This window comes from Triplophysa dalaica, chromosome 25 (genome assembly GCF_015846415.1).
Source record: "Triplophysa dalaica isolate WHDGS20190420 chromosome 25, ASM1584641v1, whole genome shotgun sequence".
Taxonomy (NCBI): domain Eukaryota; kingdom Metazoa; phylum Chordata; class Actinopteri; order Cypriniformes; family Nemacheilidae; genus Triplophysa; species Triplophysa dalaica.
The window spans coordinates 2,703,023-2,723,488 of record NC_079566.1 but is presented as its reverse complement, the minus strand read 5'-3'; the positions used below and the strand labels follow the sequence as shown (position 1 = coordinate 2,723,488).

Sequence of the window (20,466 nt, the reverse complement as noted above, 5' to 3'; positions counted from 1 at the left end):
TTCTTCTGTTACGTCTGTAATTTCTTCTGTTACGTCTTTAATTTCTTCTGTTACGTCTTTAATTTCTTCTGTTACATCTTTAACTTATCCTGTTACGACTATAATTTCTTCTGTTATGTCTGTAATTTCTTCTGTTATGTCTGTAATTTCTTCTGTTACGTCTGTAATTTCTTCTGTTACATCTTTAACTTATCCTGTTACGACTATAATTTCTTCTGTTATGTCTTTAATTTCTTCTGTTACATCGGTTCTTTCTTATGTTATGTCTATACTTTCTTCACCTGCATTTTTACTTTCTTATTTTGTGTCTGTACTTTCTTCTGTTGCATCTGTGCTTTCTTCTATTACGTCTGTACTTACATATTATGTGTCTCAAATTTTTTCTGTTACCACTTTGTTTCTTCTGTTACGTTGGTCACCAAGTCCAATTCTTAGTGAGTATAAACATACTTGGCAAATTAAGCTCTTTCAGTTTCTTATGTCCATAATATTTGAAGTACATCATGCTAGAACTTTACAGCACAATTGACTGAAAAACTAAAATAAATGCTTTAACAAACATCCAAGCTTCAGATTTATGCTTTTGAACCTCGTGTACCACTGTTATTGTACTGCTGTCACTTTGGCAAGGTTTGTTTACACTGTACAGTGGTTATATAAGCAGAGAGATGAGCAGAGACTGTTCTATGTGATGTCTCATAATGACTAGAGCTTTGGACAACTGCCCACGGGTACTCACAGTTGTGATCACAAATGTCTAAATGTAAATGTAAATGTACACACATTTATAAAGAACAACTACTGTATTTCGTGGCAGTCCATCAGTCTGTATTGACTATTATTATACGATTGTTAGAATCCTTGATTCCGATTGGCCAGTATTGACATTTGCAGGTTCGTTATTCCCAGATAACAACCTCTCAAAACTATTAAGACACTGTAACCCAGATCCAGCAAAAACTAGATAAAACCTGTCCAGATGAGGTCTATTATTCTTACGAAATTAAACAGCATTAAAATTACTAAATTGTTAGGCATTAAACTGTCGACCTGCAGTGTTCTAGGATTCACGCTTCTGATATCCTATTTAATATACAATTAGTTAATTGACTTTACAGTATAACCTGCGTGACCAAGGTGCTTTTTATCCAGCTATTTTTTAAATATATATATGAATGATTTACAAACATTTAAACAGAAATTATTTTTTTAATAATATCATGTTGTGTCTTTCTCACAACCATTACACAAGTACTGTTTAATTTTAAATATTAAACATGTATATTACTATAGCTCCAGCCCTTCCAATACCCTGCAGAGAAAAAGCAGACAGAGAAAATAAACGGAGAGATGAAAATACAATATGCATCATTTTTCAGTATGATTTCCGTTAAATAATAAATTCAGTCTTTTTCACAAAAACAAACAAACACTAGCAATCACAGGGATGTTTAAAAATGTCACACAAAAACACAAAGTAACAGAAGTCCTGTTAACAGGTCGAAGGCCAAAACTCATAACACTGGTAATAAATAAATAAAACTGGTGTGAACAATCATACTATGCCACTCTTAAATAAGCGGGAGTGTAAATGGGATTGAATAATAAATGTTAATTCTCGTTCTTAATCTAAATAGCTCAACAGTTTCAGGGGCCGTTCACATGTTGTGTCTTTCATGCTCCAGTTTTAAGATGGCCCCTTCTTTTAGTTTTATGAAATAACAGTGTGAGTAAATGATAACAAAATGTTTAGATCAACTATATTACTTGCATCAATCTGTGAAGAAGATGTACAGTAAATGAAGAGTTAATGTAGTTTGACCTTGTTGAACTAGCTGCCTTTAAAACATAAGAATCAATTAAAAGGATCATAATTTACAATGACAGTACGAAGACGATGTCAATGAAAAACTTGAGTAACGGGGTCCGATTACATAAGCCACTGCTCTTTCTCTTTACTAAAATGCTCCGCCCACTTTCTGGTAAGCTCCAGGTAATGGTCTGGCTGATGGGGTTTGTAGTCCAAATACAGACGAGCCACAGTCTTCTTAGGCACGGCTCTCTCGATCTGAGTTCCCTCATGCCATTCATTAAATGAGGTTATCGTGATGATATCCGGCCTCACGGACATCGCCGCCTGCAAAGACGTCTCGTAATATCGCCCGTTCACGCGGTTGCGTGTATTGTGATTGTTCCAGGGACGGACGGCGGTGTCTATGTAACCCGGCCCTGCGCTCGGCACGAACAGCAAGTTGCTCTTGTCGCAGAAAGCTTTGATAGCTTTCCAGTTCTGGTGAGAAGCTCCGAAGGAGAAACCGTTGGAGGCAAAATAAGTGTACATGCCGTCAAAACCTCCGGACAGGATGTCGTCCTTGTGCCGCTCTTCAACGATGAGCGCGACGAAGATGCCGTCGTAAGGGGTTCCTCGGAGACTGTGAGACCCTCGAGAAGTGAGCAGCTCGGCCCAGGTCTCGGGTGGGGTCAGGTACGAGTCGTACACGTAGAAGAGCGGAAGGACCTTCCCAGTGCTGCACTTGAACCTGTAGAACGCACCGTGTTTGCCGTATCTGTGAAGAGATTTCAGGAGACAAAGAGTTTATTTAAGCAGAGTGTTCCACAGGATTGAGGCTGTCTCAGTGTTTTCTGACGATGGTCTATTCAGATCTCTGTATGGGTCATACTGTCAGTTGTACTGTAGGACTGATGGTTTATGGAAGAATCTCATGCGATTATCACAGTGATAGTTCACCCAAAATTCTGTTTTCGTTTACTCACCCTCTTGTCATTTCTTTCTTCGGCAGAAATACAAAAGAAGATATTTAAAAAAAAGTTGTCGTCTGGACCCGTTTCATTTGCATTTGTTTTGTGTCCATACAACACAAGTGATTGGGGCCAGGATCGTTCGGTTACCGCATTTCTTCAAATTATTCTTTTGTGCTTTACAGAAGGCTTGAAATGACAAGAGGGTGACCAAATTTTCATATCTGGGTGAACTATTACTTTAATATCTATGTTGACATTTTCTCCTGACACACTACAGCAAAATAGATATAAATGAAATGAATTTGGTATTCATTAAGAATCTTATATCATCTTGGTAATCTTGGTTTTCCATATATTACACTTTACACTACTATACACATGACATTATAAGAGATATAAATGATGTGTTTTTACAACGAAAATTCTATGTATGTGTTATTTTGTAATTTTACATGTGGTTTCTAGGACATTGTACGGAAACTTAACTTGATTTGAACAGAAATGCAACATTGTGAACAAATTTTGGAGACAGATTCTTTTTTTTATCATTTCTTTTCCCTTGTATGTAGTATATATCTAAAGGATAATCCACGGCTAGCTGTGCATTAAAGGATTTTAATAAACAACCTAGCCGTGGATTATCCTGTTTAAACCATGTTTTTTTGCCAAGTCAAAGCTTTTATTGATGTTTACAGTGTCATTTTATCGCACAGGTGAAAATGACGGTAATTTTGTCAGTACATTTTAAATTTAATCAAACTGACTGGAGCTACCCGTGCGTTAAAAGCTTTTAATGCACACCTTCCAGCCAATCAAATCCAGTATTCAAACAGACCATGGTATAAATAATTTTCTCTACTGTTTGTTCTACGATGCATTTTCTGTAAAGCTGTTTTGTAACAGTGCACCATAGAAATAAACTTGAGCTGAATGTTTGTGCTCTGAACCTATGGCAGGAATCACAGGGTGCTGGAGAGCCGTTTGTACTGCGATACTCTGCCATGTAAACCTATACTTCACTTCTCACATCCGTGCAGCTTGTATTTCTTTCCTGCTCTTTAGTGCTGCTAGAGCTGAATAAATATAATGGACATTTAACTGTGGACTGGATGTTCTACTTTTATAGATTTACATTTGCTGCGTCCCAAGTCACCTTCATTTACGTAATGCTTTATACAATACAGATTGTTTTAAGCAGCTTTACAGTAAAGTTCATGAATTATTAAAACTGCTGCTGTTAATGGAATCACATTGGGTATAGCTTTGGTAAAAGTGAAGTGTAGTTTAAATGTTGGACACCATACATTCACTAATAACAGCTTTGCAAAAGACAATAATGTTGTATTTACCACAAATAGCCCTAAAATTAGGCATTTAAAAAAAATCGACCATTGGGGTACTATCTGTCCTAAACAGAACTGGTATGTCTCAGATCATAGCATCTGTTATCCTGTAATACCATCAGGTCATGCTACATCATGTATGATTCATGAAATATAAGGCTGCTATTTTAAAACACCACTCAAGCACAGCAGGCAGGATTACATTTCAGACTCATCTCTGGAGCCAAAGTCACTCTGATCATTCATACAAAAAAGGGCAAACGCTTTCGGTGGCAAGTTTTTAATGTTGGAAAAGTGTTGCTCTCATGGACGTAGAGGTGAGGGGGTGGTACCTACTTGTCAATGATGTATTTAATGTTGTCGTGCACACTGAGGTCCGTCCGGCCTTTGTAGGGCTGCAGGTGAAACGCAACCTGCAAAAGATGAAAGTGACAAAGCTGTCACACACACTTTTTAAAGAAAACTTGTTTTTGGTCACTAAAGATAGGTCTCAACCCATTTGACAAGTGTAATGTTTTACTAGCACAGCCTGTTTTACATTAATTCGGTTTCGACCACATTTGTGGAACAAAATGTCATAAAACAGGATACAAAATGTCACTGTCTGTAAATCCTATAAAGCATTGCAGTTCAAAAATAATCTCAGGCATGAGTGGGCAATTTAAAATGTTTTATATCCTTCATTTACAACCCCCTTTTACTTTTATGATAAATATGTCTGAATTTTACTATTGAAAACTGTTGAGAAACCCCTCTGTATGCCCGTCTTTCACGCATGTATCAAAGATACTGATATAATGCTGACGGAAGACTTTCTCAAAGGCTCACAAACATGGCGACTATAGGTTCACAGACGTTCTTCTTTACACAGATGGTTGAACTGCAAAGGTTACAAATGAGAGAAAAGCAAAAGCAAACACCCACTACACTGCCAGTCCAGAAGGTCTTTCTTAACAGTTTCTATGGTAACCTGCAATTGGCGACATAGCTCGCTTTGTTATGGACAGTTTGAAACTAGACATCTTTAGAAACAGGTTTGAAACATCAACCCCTGCTCGGCTACGTCACACCAGTCCTGTATAGAAAGAAGCTGTTTACATTTAACATCATCAATGACACTTGGCAACATTTCTGTTCACACTGCATCAACATCGTTCTGTTTTGATTCTATTTAAGTACGAAAAGTGTAAAGGGATTACTGTTTATGCCTATAATCCATGAAAATTGCTCAATCATTCACTACATTTCAAAGTGACATAATACAATACTGTCTATACTGCTTTCTGCTGCTGTCTATACCACTCATCCTCAATTAGCTGGCCGGACCTTTGCTTCGTTCCATTGGGTCAGCGAGACATAACCTAATAAACCATTGAAAACATTTGACTATTTTGATGGTTTAAATTGAGCCGCGCGTCTATACAATGGAGAATCACATCACACGCACTCTCGCAAACATTTATGTCATTGATATATTGACGCTATATATGCTTGAATCTGATTGGCTAGTCGCGACATTTGGCAGGTTCGTTACATCCAGATAATAACCTCTGAAAAATCTATTTGACAGGTTTTCTGACAAATGAAATATATACAGTATATATGTTTCAATAACATATGTGACATTATATTTACAAACCAAATTGCCTGTTCGTGACATTTGAACATCGTTTCTTATCTTAAAACCAAAAGTAAACGGCTTTGCCTTGCGGAAGATCTGCATTCGGTAGAAATGAGCGGAAAAAATATTTCAAATTCAAATTTTTCCTCATGTGGCAAGTAGCCATGTAATATCTTGTAGAAGCCGCTGGCCGTTATCGTAGAAATAAGCACCGCCACAAATACAAGATCACATTGTCCTGATCACACTGCCGTGGCTTATTTCTGCGATAACAACTGGCTGCCTGTACATTATCCATAGTGTCCAACGTTCTTCGTTTTAACCCTTTCCCCATTCATTTCACTAAGATTTTACCATTTAAAATGGCATTATTCATTCGATTTGGAAGATAGCCCTCCTCTTCTAGACAACCTCAGATCAATCACAAATAAATCATAGATGACACACACTGACAAAATGATCCCAGCTCACTGCGAAAGATCCTTTTTCCCTCAAAACTTTCTGATTTCAAAATAAAAAACAGTAGCACAACGTAAAGAGAAACTGTGATTCCACATCACTGCTGAAGCATCAGAGGATTCATGACAGGGGAGAAAAATGAATTCCTGTTTCCAAACAATGTTATATAATGGGCTTTTCTGAGCATCCTTCATTTCGTGAATGGCTGTCAACTGAAGCACTAATATTGAACATGAATTTATGACACATAAAATGAAACAGTAAATGACTTTAAAATCACCATATAGGAATAACACAGACTCTTAGAGACAGCAGCAGGCCTATAATCGCATGATGAGTACATATTGACTTATGTAACCATACCAACCACTAGCAAGTGTGACAAATCACATACTTCATCCACAATGTTACAAACAACTGCAGTCAGATTTAAAACAGACAATTTATATATTTAAGAGACACACCAGAAAAGACTGGAACTGTACATACAGTTACACAGAAAAAACACATCGCCTGCCTGTGATAACACATTTTTGAGGGGGGGGGGGGTGATTCACTATTTTCTACATGAAATCGTCTTACAAAATGCAAAGAACATTCTGTGAAAATGTAATCTTGCTTTCTTTAATATAGCCTGAGTAATATTAAGCAACAATAACCAAACATTGTCCATTGTTACAATTTTTGTGGCCTATTGAAATACTTTCATGGGCAGGAGCATATTTATTTTCTTGAAATAATGTACACATATAGAACATCAGGTCCGATAGAATATCCCTCAAATATTCCTGTATAAGCCTTCTCTTACATCAGTAAAAGAAAACCCATGACCTCAGTGTTTCAGCAAGCATTCAACTAAGTTTTTAACCAATGTCTCACCAGTTACCTTGATACTGTGTCTATGGGCAGCATCCATAACAGCGGGCACTAGATCCTCTGAGGCTTTGCCATGTTCATCTGCCACACCGGGCGGGTACCAGGACAGCACCACTACACCTGACGGACGAAAACATGAACAGCAGCACATGCTGGATCTGTTACAATCCTGATGCATTTTCTCTACGGTATTTTAAAGGGAGTTACTTTTTAGAAAAGCAAAAACAATCAGCAATTTGTCAGTTTGCTGGCCGTATAACCTGCAGCTGCAGCTTCTATCTGTGCCATGTGCGACTCAATGACATCTGGATCTCTGGAGCTGTAGGGTCCCAGATCAGGGTAATAACTGGACGCGACGTCCTCCGGAGGGTTGTGTCGCCCGTTAGGGTGACTGGCAGCGATTTTAGGGTCCCAGTGTGGTACCAGCACGTGGTCCCAGTGTATATAACTGCCGTCCATCTGTGGAGTGCCATACCATAAATAATAGAAGATGTGGATGTCGTAGAATATGCTGTGGTCTGGACCGGAGTTGGAGAACACTATCTTTGTGTCGCTTCCAATTCCGGTCTGACCTGCTGCTTCGGCCAAAGGATTGGGTCTCTGGTCCGTTCTCTCTCCAACCGCGGGCATTAACTCCATTCCCGGTGCCAGGTCGGAGAAACCGTCGGTGGGTTTAAGGGTTCGTAGGCCCATCATAGTGCCGAAAATGAAGAGAGTGAAGAGGAGAAGAGCCACGCACGCCTTCCTGCGTAACCTGTTCATGGTCGCTGTCCGTGGTGCTGGTGATGGAGACCAGAGAGAGGTTCGCGTAGGGAACACCTTCGCCAAATTCCGTCTTCCGGTTCACTTCTGTTCGGCACTTTGGATCGGTCGCCCGGTTCTGTCACGTACCCATTACTTTCAATGTGTTTTCAATGCGATTTCATGTGCGTGTACTTGCGACGTGCTTGCGGCATACAGTAGGGATATTAAGCTCTATTTCCCATTACAAAGTAGCACATTCGCACCCTGACAGCGACTGCTTTATCACAAACGAAACACTGCATTGCGCATGTCCTAAAGACTCGAACCCTTCGCGTAAAGACGTCGGGTTATGCGAGGTTCCACACGTCCCCTTTACATCGACGACGAAAGCTTCGATAACGATCACGCATTTCTCATATGCAACGATACATCGGTCTCCATTTTACTTGCGTTGTATCCGACGCGCGGTCCTGACGCCGGGAGATGTCTTCAGCTTTGTCTCCAGTGCTCAAGATCAATGATGCCTTTGTTACTGGAGGGTGGAGCTTCAGGGGTTTGTTCCTCGTCCACGCATGCGCTAGCAAACAAGACAGTATACTGACTTAATGCATACTGTGCTGTATAGGCTGTCACACTGCCGAGAGATATCGACTCGAGAGAAGCTGAGAGCAGCAGATATCGTGCAATTTTAGGTCTTTTTGAGTCTTTTCAGCTGAACACAAAACACTAAAAATGAAATCACAAAATGTTCAGGCGGCAAAAGCACAATTTGATTGGAAATAATCCGTACTCTGTTTTCTATAATGGGAAGCATATTTTTTTATGAAATTTTACATATACAATTTAATGAACTCATCAAGTTGAAAATAAGATGTTTTTTCACACACAGCTATTGTTTCACTTCCGAAGGTTCTACATTAACAAGAGTCATTTACTTGAATGATTGATTGACCATTAACATGTTGAGACTCATTGGGACAAAGTGTCTGATATCCTTATGAAATTATCTGTGGTGTTCAGCTAAAGAAAAGATATCATTGGATGTTGTGAGGGTAAGTAAATCATCAGAGAATTTCTAGTTGAAGCAATGCATCCTACTGTCATTTGAATTTTCAAAAAAAATGTATCCATCTATATAATCGGTGCCCAGTGTTTCAGTGCCCAATATTTCATCCTTTAAACAGAAACTGTACAGATTAGGCTACTTCTCTTGACAATATAAACAAAAGTTACTCCGCATGAGCACTTTTGTGACCCCCAACTGAACTTCCAGTACACATTAACAAACAATAGAGTGCCTGGGGCCCGTTTCTGAAAGGTGGTTTAGTGAAAACTCTGAGAATATTAACCCCGTAATGAGGGAATCTCTGGGTTTTCCTTTTCAGAATGTGAGGTGTGTCAAACCTGAGAAAGTGGGGTAGCTCAAACCCGTTTCTAAAAGAGAGGTAATTTATACTCAGCATCAGTCACCATAGTAAGTTATTTTATGAACATAACCTGGAAGGGAGCAGGTTATCTTTTTTCCAAAACTCAGAGTTTATTTCCATCTCCTCTCCCTTTTGAAGCCCAAGTGGTGTAACTCATTCATTTATTCATTAATACAGTCATTCATGGCTCGAACTTTGATCACACAGAGAGCACATTTGAGTGACTAAGTGACTCCATCCTCTCAAGCACTTTATGCCATGTTGCTTTGTTTTGGTGCCGTTGCCATGGTGAATCGTAATTGTGGAGGTCCATTGATCATGGCTTGTGGTACATGCACTTAAAGGAACATTTTTAACTTTTTGGGGGAAAGATGCTCATTTTCCAACTACCCAAGAGGTGATAAATTGAGTTTCACCGCTTTGGAATGTATTCTGCCGATCTCCGGGTCTGATGATATCACTTTTAGCATAGCTTAGCATAGATCATTGAATCCAATAAGATCGGCAGGATCAGATTTAAAAATGACCATTTACCCTATTTAAAACTTGACTCTTCTGTAGTTATATCGTGTATTAAGGGTTAGGGTTAAAATTAAAAGTTCGATTTTCTAGGCCGATTAGATTAGGAACTGTACTCCCACTCCGGCGTAATAATCAAGGAAGTTTGCTGCTGTAACATGGCCGCAGCAGGTGCTGTGTTATCAAGCAGCACCTGAAATTAGTACCAAGCTAGGTAACTTGTATATGTTGACTGAAGTTAGCCTATTTCCACATGCGCTGCACGATCACACTGCGCCTAGTGCTGCAGTGAAAATGTCCCAATTGGTCCCAAAGTGTCCTCCATTATTTTCGTAGCACTGCCTTGACCCTCTTGGACATGGAGATCACCAGAGCATCACAGGTTGCTACTGGAGTCCTCTTCCACTCCTGCATTATGACATCACAGAGCTGGTGGATGTATGAGACATTGTGCTCCTCCACCTTCTGTTTGAGGATGCTCCACAGATGCTCAATAGGGTTTAGGTCTGGAGACATGCTTGGCCAGTGCATCACCTTCACCCTCAGCTTCTTGGGGTCGTTATCACGTTGAAATGTCCCCTTGACATGAGTATGTCACAGTACATATTTCCCTCAAAGTTGGTTCCCTCAGTGAACTGTAGCTCCCCAGCACTCATGCAGCCCCAGACCATGACACTCCCACCACCATGCTTGACTGTAGGGAAGACACACTTGTCTTTGTACTCCTCACCTGGTTGCCACCACACACGCTTGACACCATCGGAACCAAATAAGTTTATCTTGGTCTCATCAAACCACAGGATGTGGTCTTGAGCAAACTGTTTGCTGGCTTTCTTGTGCATCAACTTTAGAAGAGACATCCTTCTGGGATGACAGCCATGCAGACCAATTTCATGCAGTGTGCATTTCCAGTTTCAGGGTCTTGGCAATCTTCTTGTAGCCTAGGCCATCTTTAGGTAGAGCAACAATTCAGATTTTCAGATCCTCAGAGATTTCTTCGCCATTAGGTGCCATATTGAAGTTTGAGTGACCAGACTGAATTTTTGGAAAGCTTTATTCAAGCTGTAAACTCACTACTCATCATTGTAGCAAAGTGACATTTCTTCAGTGTTGTCACATGAAAAGATATAATAAAATATTTACAGAAATGTGAGGGGTGTACTAACTTCTGTGAGATACTGTACAGTGTTTACAAATATTTATGTAATTATATTGTTGTGGAGTCAGATGTGGTTTCAGTCCTAGAACGAGAGTGCTTCCTTTTGTAAGTACATTCAACTTGGCTTCACATGTCATTGCAACTTTTTTTTACAATTTACTTTCTACTTCAAGCCTCAACTCATTAATATTATTTAAATACGTTAATTTCAACTTATTTGTCACTGTTTTTTCAAATCCAATTAATTGTAATTTATTGGTGTGTGTTGTTATTCAGGTCCCTGGATGTTAAAGGGGATACAGTGAGTTTTTCTTTCTCACACCAAAACTATTTGGGTACCAATTTAGTATCATTGTCGATGAAAAGTCAAAGTTGCAGTCATGTCTTGTTACAGTGATGCAATAGTTCCCCCTAATGGAAACAAGCAGTGTAATCAGAACAATTACTTAAACTAAACAAAAGTTGGATATGTTATTTTAATAGAAAAAACATACATCATTATGTCTTAGCTTTATAACAAATACATATTTAATCACAGGCAACAGAAAAAAAAACGTTTGAATATGATAAGTATAAAACTGTATATAGGCCTACTTTAACACGTAAAACCATGATGACACACCAAACCCATATCAAAGTAATGTGGAGTAAGCTTTATAAAAAAAAGAAGACTACCGCTGAGGGCCAATTATCATGTACAATTTGTAATATACAATTATAAAAATGTACATCTTGTCTTTGTATACATTACTCTTTATGTATTGTTGGTTCAAAATGCCGAATCGACCACAAAGTCAATGATGAGGTGCAACAAATGTCAACAGTGCACAACCAGGCCAGGCTCCACGTCTGGGCTTTGCCCGCCCTATCAGAAGAAAATGTTTAGCAAAAAGAAAGCCGTTTTTATATAAAATGGATTTAATATAATGCATTGTTTAATCAGGATTTGAGTTTGGCTACAGTTGAATAAGTCACATTCACTGATGCAGGAACAGCTGCTCTGGATGGCCTGACGAATCTGAGACTGGCATACTGCACATCCGCGGCCTGAAAACATTAAAATGACCCAAAATGTTTGAATGCCACATTCTGTAATGTCGTTGTAGTATTTCAAATCATCTGGTGTCAAAACCCACCTCGGAGTTTGAGTTTTCCTTCCCACAGCTCACGCACAACACTGAAACAAAACAAACAAGCAGAACTTGAAATGGAGGGAAACACAGGACGTTGGAGTGCAGGGAGTGACTTTTTAAGCGGGGACAGAGTTTGACCTCAAAATGTAGGGGATTTCCACATTTCATCGATGAAATCCAAACACTATTTTATACAAGTGGCATTTTCCGCATCTATGTTTATCCCCAACTCAAGTCCCCCAAGTGAATCACAGCCCTTTCCAGCATTGGTAATAAAAATGAATAAACTAAGGGAACAATGGTAGAGGTCACACTTTCATGCCAATGTAAAATTGTTAGTTCATTGTGCATTAACTCAATTTATTGGGAGTAAAAATATATATGTGACCCTGGACAACAAAGCCAGTCTTAAGTGTAAATTTTTCAAAATTGAGATTTTGATATCATCTGAAAGCTAAACAAATAAGTTTTCCATTAATCTATAGTTTGTTATATATAAATAGGGCAACATTTGTTGAAAATCAAAATATTGAGAAAATCGCCTTCAAAGTTATCCCAATGTAGTACTTAGCATAGCTTATTGATATATTTATGGTTAGAAATTTACAAAATATTTTCATAGAGCATGATCTTTATTTAATATCCTAATGATTTCTGGCATAAAAGAAAAATCGATAATTTTGACCAAGACAATTCTTGTCTATTACTAAAAATGTTCCTGTGCTTCATAAGACAGGTTTTTTGGTCCAGGGTCACAAATGAGTAAATGGTGAAATTACAATGAACTCAGATTAATAAATGCAGCAGAAGAATCTTTCTTGTTACTTTATGTAAACAAAAAAAACTTTATTCTAAAGGGCTAACAAATTAAAATAAAAAAGCATAACAAATTCAGTAATGATAGAAAGAGAATTACATTGTTTTAATAAGGGTGCTTTGAGATACTTTTAAAGTGGCACGTAATAACAAACGACTGACTTCTCACCCAGTTTCAGACAGCCACGAGTTGTGCGGTAGATCAGGTTGAAGTGGTAATAATCCTATTGCTAAAGTGCGTAGGCATAAAACAGAATTTTCACAGATTCTCACCTTGTCTGTAAAAGAGCACACACATGCAGATAACACCACTCAACCCACATGCAGCATAAGCACAGATCGACAGCGTCCTGCAGCCAACACTGTTTGCTGTGTGAGAAAAGCCCCCCCGCTTAGTATCTGAAACAAAGACCACAGAGATGTTTCAATGGAGTCGTTGATAAAGGGCCAGTTGAAGATAAAAGAACCACAGTTCAAAAACAAAGACTAGCCCACCCGCCGGGGAGCTGATGACATGATTTCACTTGCTAAATACATTCTGGATATTTTATGATGAAAATGGTTATTTATGATGAATGGTTATTGATATCCTTTTAATGTTTTTTCTTTACCTTGGTTAAAAATACTGTGAGAAAAGAATAGCAAAATAAAAAAATTTGTTAAAGGAGGAATTTACAAATTCACAACAAACTTTCAAATTCCCTTAGCACAGATATTATTGCAGTAACATTGGCTCAAGTAACTATGTGCCAGTTTGATGGGTTAGTTCAGAATTATAGGTAAGAATAATATGATCTAAGAAGCACTAACCTGAAAACGTGAGTCTGACAGGCGTCCCAAACTGCATTCCCTTTTCACTGATTCCAACGGCACAGTAATACAACCCAATGTCAGCCTCTCCGGCCCTTATTATTCTAAAGCTTACAGACTCGGTTGAGTTCCCTTCTTTCAACTGAAAGTGGCTTTCGTCCATACTATGTACAATAATGAAATTGTTTTTTTTTAATTTTCCTCTTGATGCAGATATTAACAAAGTCATCTTATCTGAGCTTAGCCGGTACCACGCCACGCCGGAGCTGGAATTGACATTACAGGACAATGTCACATTTTCTTCATGCTGGACAGTCATATTCACAGTAAACGCACACATCAGACATTGAGCGCTGATGCCTGGGAATGAGAAGGTCAAGGCAAACAATGCAAAACGTGTTACAAAATATTGTATAATTGTATATTCTCTAATTCAAAAATTAATTATTTATGAATCATTTTATGGTATAAATCGCAACATATACTCACTAACTGAAAGGATCAGATTGAAAATATATTTCTTCATCTTTTAATCTCTCTGTCACATCTGCTTAAACTGCTGTCAGTTGGGAGCGGGGGTCTTGCTTATAAATGCTAGCCAGATCATGCTTATAAACCACAACAGTGAAATGTTTCCACTGGTCGTATGTTTTTTTCACTGAAATGGGAAGGATTGTATACGGTTGTTCAGCAACACACTTAAGTTTCGTTTTTGAAGAATGAGGAAACCCAAGCACAGTTCACCAGTATCCCCATCTGAATGTGTGACTAAAGAACGGCCCTCTGATACGCATGCATAAACATCACAGATGAATGCAGGTGACAGGCAGTAACATCACACTCGACTCACACGTTTTTTTTCTTTGGTTTACATATTACAAAACATGACTGAACAGACAGAGACAGAATTCTGGAAGTAATCTTGAATTCTGAAGTTTGGTATGATATAGTTCTATATTTCATAAAATGCCACAAAATCTGTGCCCTCCCCCCCTCTAGATCCGTCTTGGGGTCCCTAGTTTGAGAACCATTTAACTAGAGTGAATGTGATAGTTTGACATTTTATTTCTTTAGCGCTCTGCACAGTGTGATTTAAGGTCCAAAAAGGATACCGGGCACAGTCGAGACGAGTGAGACAAGCACAAAACAAACAAGAACCATGTGCTTCTAACACAGAACACATCATCAGCCATGTTCTCTAGCACAAAAGACACAGAGAATGAGTTTTTAATCCTGATCCCAGAGGACAGACCCGACAATCAGGGAACAACACAGAACACAATTGACACGATCCTGTCACAGAAGGGATGCATATATTTTATGACATTTAATTGTTTTGACTTGGGAATCACACTTACATCTACCCTGTTTCACAATAAACACTATTTTCATAGAAAGTGAATAATGGAAATAAACCAAAACAGAAATTTTTACTCAACACTGTGTCATTTAAGGCTTCTGTCCTCTGAACCGAAAAAAGAATACGTTTTCTTAAAGTTTCTAAATAGCACACATGTTCACATTATATACGAAGAGTTTGGTTACAAAATGAGATAATTTTGTTTTAAACTATATAATCTATAATCATGTTTTATATTACGTTATCATGTGTTATTTGTGTTTAATTCTGTTAGTTAATTGTATTTTTTTAGTTATTATTGCTTAAATCAAAACAAACCAACTGCAGTTTTATTGATTGGAATGCACAATAAAAAAACATGATTTTTGAAAACATTGTAAAATGGAGAGCAGATACGATCAGTCTCGTTTATTATATTTATTAATTTCTCCTTTATAACGCGAGATTATAGCTGAAGATAATGACTTCTTTACTTTACTTTACTTTACTTAGTTTTAAATAAGCGTTTCTTTTGTATGCTGCTAAGAGACAATGTGAAGATGTATTAATGCAAATTGCAATATAATCACTCATAAACAGTTTGTCTGCCTAAACTATAAGAATATGACAAACAAAAACGATTTTAATGTATAATCACAATGAATGGTGTAAAGTATTAGAGTAAATGTAATTAGTCACTGGAAGTTAGGCTTTATATAAAAGCTATACATACTTCCATAAGTCTCTTGACAATACGGTGTATACCATGTGTTTATTATGGAAATGTGTGAACTGTATATTGTGTACAATTGTCTATTGTGTATTGTAGACTGTGTAAAGTGTGTATATTGTTGTTTATGTATATTGTACATTTTCATATGTTGTTGCCATGGCCAAGAGTCTTGTACCTAAGAATTTCAAAATCCGTACACTTGTGTGCATTATGTGTGGCAATAAAGAGATTTAATGATTTGATACTTAAGTATCTTTTAGGATAATTTGTAGTTGTACTGAGTATAGTAACTTTTACTTTCCACTTGACTACATTTGTGAACAAGTATATGTACTCTTTACTCCACTATATTTGTAATGACTAATGCATTTACAAATTACATTTTGCATGGCACCTATCTTTTTTGCTACAGAAGAATTAATATTGGCATTTACAGGGCATTGAAGGTACTATAATATGGTGGATTTTGCCCTGAATTACTCAAATTTGCCAACATGGGTTGTCAACATGGGTTGCCAACAACTTCTTGTCCAGTGCATTTTACTTAACAATATGTGATTTATCTGTTACATTAAAAAAACTTTTTGAAGGAGTTTGGTTAACCTATAAGCATCTTAAATGAGACTTGTAATGAACGTAGGTTATGGTGTCGGCCATGATTTTTGGCAATTTTGATTTGTTCAGACGTATTATGATTTGAGAAAAATAAATGCGATTGCAAATCAAGTGTTTCTTGTTTTTTACTGACATGTCTATAAGTGTTGAGGACTAGTGCTCCTTTGAGCCTACATTCAGTATGAGTAAAATACTCAAGGACAGTCTAAGACTTTGACCGAAGATGTTTTGGAATTAGTGTATTGTAACTTGTAAATAATGGAGTAATTATTACTGCAACAAGCTTATTGACTTTTACTTAAGTATGTTTTTAGGTACTCTTTACACCTCTGATCATAATTACAATACCAATAGCAGATTGCAGTGCCTGGTTTTATATTTATGACATGTGATCATGTTCTCCTCTGACTCAAATACATCAGCATCAGCCTTAAAGAGACACAATTCTGTCATCATTTACTCGCCCTCAGATTGTTCCAAACCTCTATAAATGTATTTGTTCTGCTAAACACAAAGGAAGATATTTGGAAGAATGTCAGTAAACAAACAGATCTCATCCCCCTTTTACTGCCATAGTAGGGAATACATACTACTGGAGCCATTTATATTTGATCAGATTAAGCAATAGTTAGGCTATAACTTTTATTTGTGCTGGTCAATTAAAACAAAAGTAAACAGCTAAAAAACTTTGAGTGATTTGGTTGCGGCTGAGGGGCCGCTGATGAAACTTTGAATGGCTCTTCTCCTAACAGACGTGATCTCACTCAAAACTTTTGATAAATCTTGAGACCCATCCATCCATCCATTTTCTACCGCTTATCCGAACTACCTCGGGTCACGGGGAGCCTGTGCCTATCTCAGGAGTCATCGGGCATCAAGGCAGGATACACCCTGGATGGAGTGCCAACCCATCGCAGGGCAAATCTTGAGACCCCTGCTTTATAACTTAAAGAACACGTATTAATTCATTCAAACATTACCTTAATTGTGTTGAGAGACAGCTGGCAATTCACGTCACATATATACAATGCGATTTTGTTGAATATAAATAATATAATCGAACAAATTGAATGCTAAGAACAAAAATATGTACCTTTTTCAGTTTTATTTACGTCTCCTCTGAAAGCCTGGCGGACTTTTATTTTGACACGTTTCAGTTTGAACAGGCAGTCAACGTTCAACGTAATACTATTATCAGCCTCCCCTAGTAAAGATAAATAATACGTTAACATATTATAGAAATACTTTTGAAACGAATTAAGGTTGTTTTTGTCACATCTTTTTTTGCATTCCGTTTCGAAGGTTTTTGTTCAGGCATCAAGGCTTTAATCTTTTGATTAAGGCGTTAGGCTGCCCTCGTGGGGTCCTTTCCCACACCGCGTAAACAGAAAGTAAAAATCACTACGGATCCAAAATCGTTTTCTGCAGTTTCATCCAAAGCAGATACAACTACAAAAATGTTCATTTCGACGGGGGGTGGTGATCCTTCTTTTAAAGGCTTTACTCTGGTTATGGTTAGTTGATTACTTAACGCTGTTTGTACATTAAGTAACTTCTTCAGTGCGCGTGTGGTCATGTTTGCCGCAGTCAGTAACGTTAATCCTTCACATGCACTTTTTCTTATTATATTACATGTACATAGCCTGCAGTGTCTGTTGGGAATGTGGGGCAGCTCGCCGTGGATCTCATAATCTCAACACTGAACATGCCAAAAGTGGGATACTTACACACGGACTGTCTCATTCCTATGGCGGGGAATAACCCTTACGCTACATGTGCAGAAGATGCCTCCCAACTTAGTACAAATGCAGAGGGTAATAAAACAATATACATTCAACCGTGTAAATCAAACATGTTTGAATACAAATGAAAAGATAATGTTGTGAATTTGTTTTTGTGAAGTATATTCCCACAGTGACTTAAAAATGGTCGTCTTGCAAATACGGACACCCATCATCCAGGTAAGTGGTGGCCAGTGAGGGAACAAGTGTTTCCAGTTCAGTATGCTGTTTGTGCACTAACCGATGTTGTTTGTCATAGACAAAAGTCAGATCTTTTAGAAAGTCGCTTGTTTCCTGGATCAAAAGTTGTGGATTGGTCAAAACGGTGCTGCTGTCCAGCAGTCATGCTTATCAGAGAGATGACCGACAGCTTCTTGGGTAATAACATCACAAGTTATTTTTGTAGAGCAATTGAAATGTAAATTTAAACAAAATTTATGTTCTTTAAATAATAATGGTATTCCACACACCTAGACTGTGTTGATGATGGTTGTTCTGGTGCTTGAATGGAATTCTAGGTTGTGTTTTGTCTGTTCTGGATGGTCATTTACTGGTCCAGCAGTCTCTATCATACTCTAGTCTGCTGTATGTTTCACGCTTTGCAAACAAGTGTATTTAGATGTTTGTGCTGTGTGATGTATGTTTTTGTCTCGATGTTGTGCAGCACTTCTCTGCGGTACCTGCTGACACCGTCTCTGCAGAAGGTGGAGGGCCAGAGAGTAGAGGAACTGGGCTGGAGGGAGATGGAGAGGATCAGTGCGTTCCCTGACATTCCCGACTCAGAGCAGCGGCTCTACATTCCTGGAGGAGGGGTGACCAAAGCCCTTTACACAGACTGGTAAACGCCAAAATCCACTGTTTCTCAGTCTTGCAATTCGAACAAAAGTTGACTTATCAAACATCAATTTATTATAAAGAATTTGTGACATGCATGTCAGGACAGCAGCAGACAGGAGACAAAATGTGTTCTCCTTGTGAAGTGTCAGATCTGTTAACCTCAGACAAGATTTCCTGTATCTTTTGCATGCCTGTGACAGTCCTGTGTGTTTGAAAAGTCTGGAAATTGACAAATTGTTTCACACACTTGATGCCAAAAAACATCTAAAAATGACTGATGGGTGAGGCTTTTTCTTTCTCAGCTGCACTGAAGACATCTCCATGGCGGTAGTTCTGATCTTCTGTTCAGAAGGAGACAACATTGCTGATGGATTCATGCTTATTAACCATCTCAATGAATGGCTTCACCTGCTAGAAAAACCTGTAAGTTATTGAGCGGGTAATCTTAAATGAGTGAACTTGCACGTATTGACCCGGTTTCACAGAGAAGACTTAGCTTAATGACCAAGCCTTCCTTACATTAGGATACTTAAGTCGCTTATTAAAAATGCATTAGAAAAAAAACACTAGTCTGGTGCTGGCCTTATGCTTTGTCTGTGAAACAGGGCTAAGTATTATAGAAATGGCAAATTCTGTAAAAGTAGAATAGAAAAAAATAGTCTTGGAACCTAACTGAGAGTTAAAGAAATTGACAGCACCAGTCAAAAGTTAGGAAACGCTTGACTGAAATGTTTCTTATGATCTTAAAAATCTTTTAATCTCAAGGTGTAAGGTTAAATGTCTAAATTACATATAATACTGCCAACATATCAATATCTTTCATTAGAAAATAAAAACATATTTTTAAAATGGATGAGCAAATAATGAAAAAGCGTCAAATAAGATTGGGAACAACTTCAATACAGTTTCAAAGGGAGAAAATGCCAAGAGAACAATTTAGCAAATTCGAGTGAAAGGGTGGCAACATTGAAGATTCTAAAACACAACATAGTTTTTATTTATTTTAGAGGCTTTTGGTCACAACACAATTTCCAGTCACAACTGTGCTTCTCTTTAGTTTTGACAAGTTTGGTATTATCAACCGTAAGTTGGAAATTTAAATGTTTCCAAACTTTTGACTGGTACTGTATACAAATAATAAAAAGTCAGATTTTTCGCTGTAGCTTCTGCATTTTGTGTGTGTTTCCTCTCAGACACAGGGGTCTGTGAAGTGGAGGGTCCCTCCCTCATGGAGGCTGCTGTTCGGCAGCGGTATACCACCTCTTCTCTTCTAAAGCACAGCTGAGAAATATCTGTGCCGGTTGATCTGCTCTACAACAGTTTAACCATTATGGATTGATTTACAACATTTACACACTCAGAATAGATATTTGGCTTGTAAATAAATGTCTTTTAACCAAAACCTTTGGCTTGTCGTTCTTCCCATCATGTCTTGCTGATGTGCTATTCTCATCTCTCTCCACCCACAAGTGGATGACATAATCTGCTTGG

The 20,466-nt window shown here is 38.0% G+C and overlaps 3 protein-coding genes across 5 annotated transcripts; 1 reads left to right on the top strand and 2 right to left on the bottom strand.

Moving 5' to 3' along the window:
- Nucleotides 1-1,189: 1,189 nt before the first annotated feature.
- On the bottom strand, nucleotides 1,190-8,325 carry maneal (mannosidase endo-alpha like). The gene is made up of 4 exons (XM_056740770.1): nucleotides 7,323-8,325; nucleotides 7,073-7,182; nucleotides 4,443-4,519; nucleotides 1,190-2,567 (listed from the first exon to the last, which is right to left on the bottom strand). Exons 1-4 carry the CDS (start codon nucleotides 7,822-7,824, stop codon nucleotides 1,931-1,933), a joined length of 1,326 nt encoding a protein of 441 aa, XP_056596748.1. The 5' UTR covers nucleotides 7,825-8,325; the 3' UTR covers nucleotides 1,190-1,930.
- A 3,121-nt stretch (nucleotides 8,326-11,446) lies between these two features.
- LOC130415680 (uncharacterized) lies at nucleotides 11,447-17,464 on the bottom strand. Of its 3 annotated transcripts, none has more exons than XM_056741543.1 (7): nucleotides 17,187-17,464; nucleotides 14,783-14,868; nucleotides 13,671-14,030; nucleotides 13,134-13,259; nucleotides 12,048-12,088; nucleotides 11,887-11,958; nucleotides 11,447-11,776 (listed from the first exon to the last, which is right to left on the bottom strand). In XM_056741543.1, exons 2-7 carry the CDS (start codon nucleotides 14,829-14,831, stop codon nucleotides 11,729-11,731), a joined length of 696 nt encoding a protein of 231 aa, XP_056597521.1. In that variant the 5' UTR covers nucleotides 14,832-14,868; nucleotides 17,187-17,464; the 3' UTR covers nucleotides 11,447-11,728. The 3 variants fall into 3 exon arrangements, with proteins under 3 accessions (XP_056597521.1, XP_056597523.1, XP_056597522.1); XM_056741545.1 differs by lacking the exon at nucleotides 17,187-17,464 and having other exon boundaries at nucleotides 13,671-13,834; nucleotides 13,922-14,030; nucleotides 14,783-15,579; XM_056741544.1 differs by lacking the exons at nucleotides 14,783-14,868; nucleotides 17,187-17,464 and adding an exon at nucleotides 14,160-14,769.
- A 119-nt stretch (nucleotides 17,465-17,583) lies between these two features.
- Nucleotides 17,584-20,377, top strand: psmg2 (proteasome (prosome, macropain) assembly chaperone 2). Its single transcript, XM_056741077.1, has 7 exons — nucleotides 17,584-17,871; nucleotides 18,000-18,171; nucleotides 18,260-18,318; nucleotides 18,398-18,516; nucleotides 18,803-18,976; nucleotides 19,278-19,398; nucleotides 20,169-20,377. Exons 1-7 carry the CDS (start codon nucleotides 17,815-17,817, stop codon nucleotides 20,247-20,249), a joined length of 783 nt encoding a protein of 260 aa, XP_056597055.1. The 5' UTR covers nucleotides 17,584-17,814; the 3' UTR covers nucleotides 20,250-20,377.
- Nucleotides 20,378-20,466: the final 89 nt, after the last annotated feature.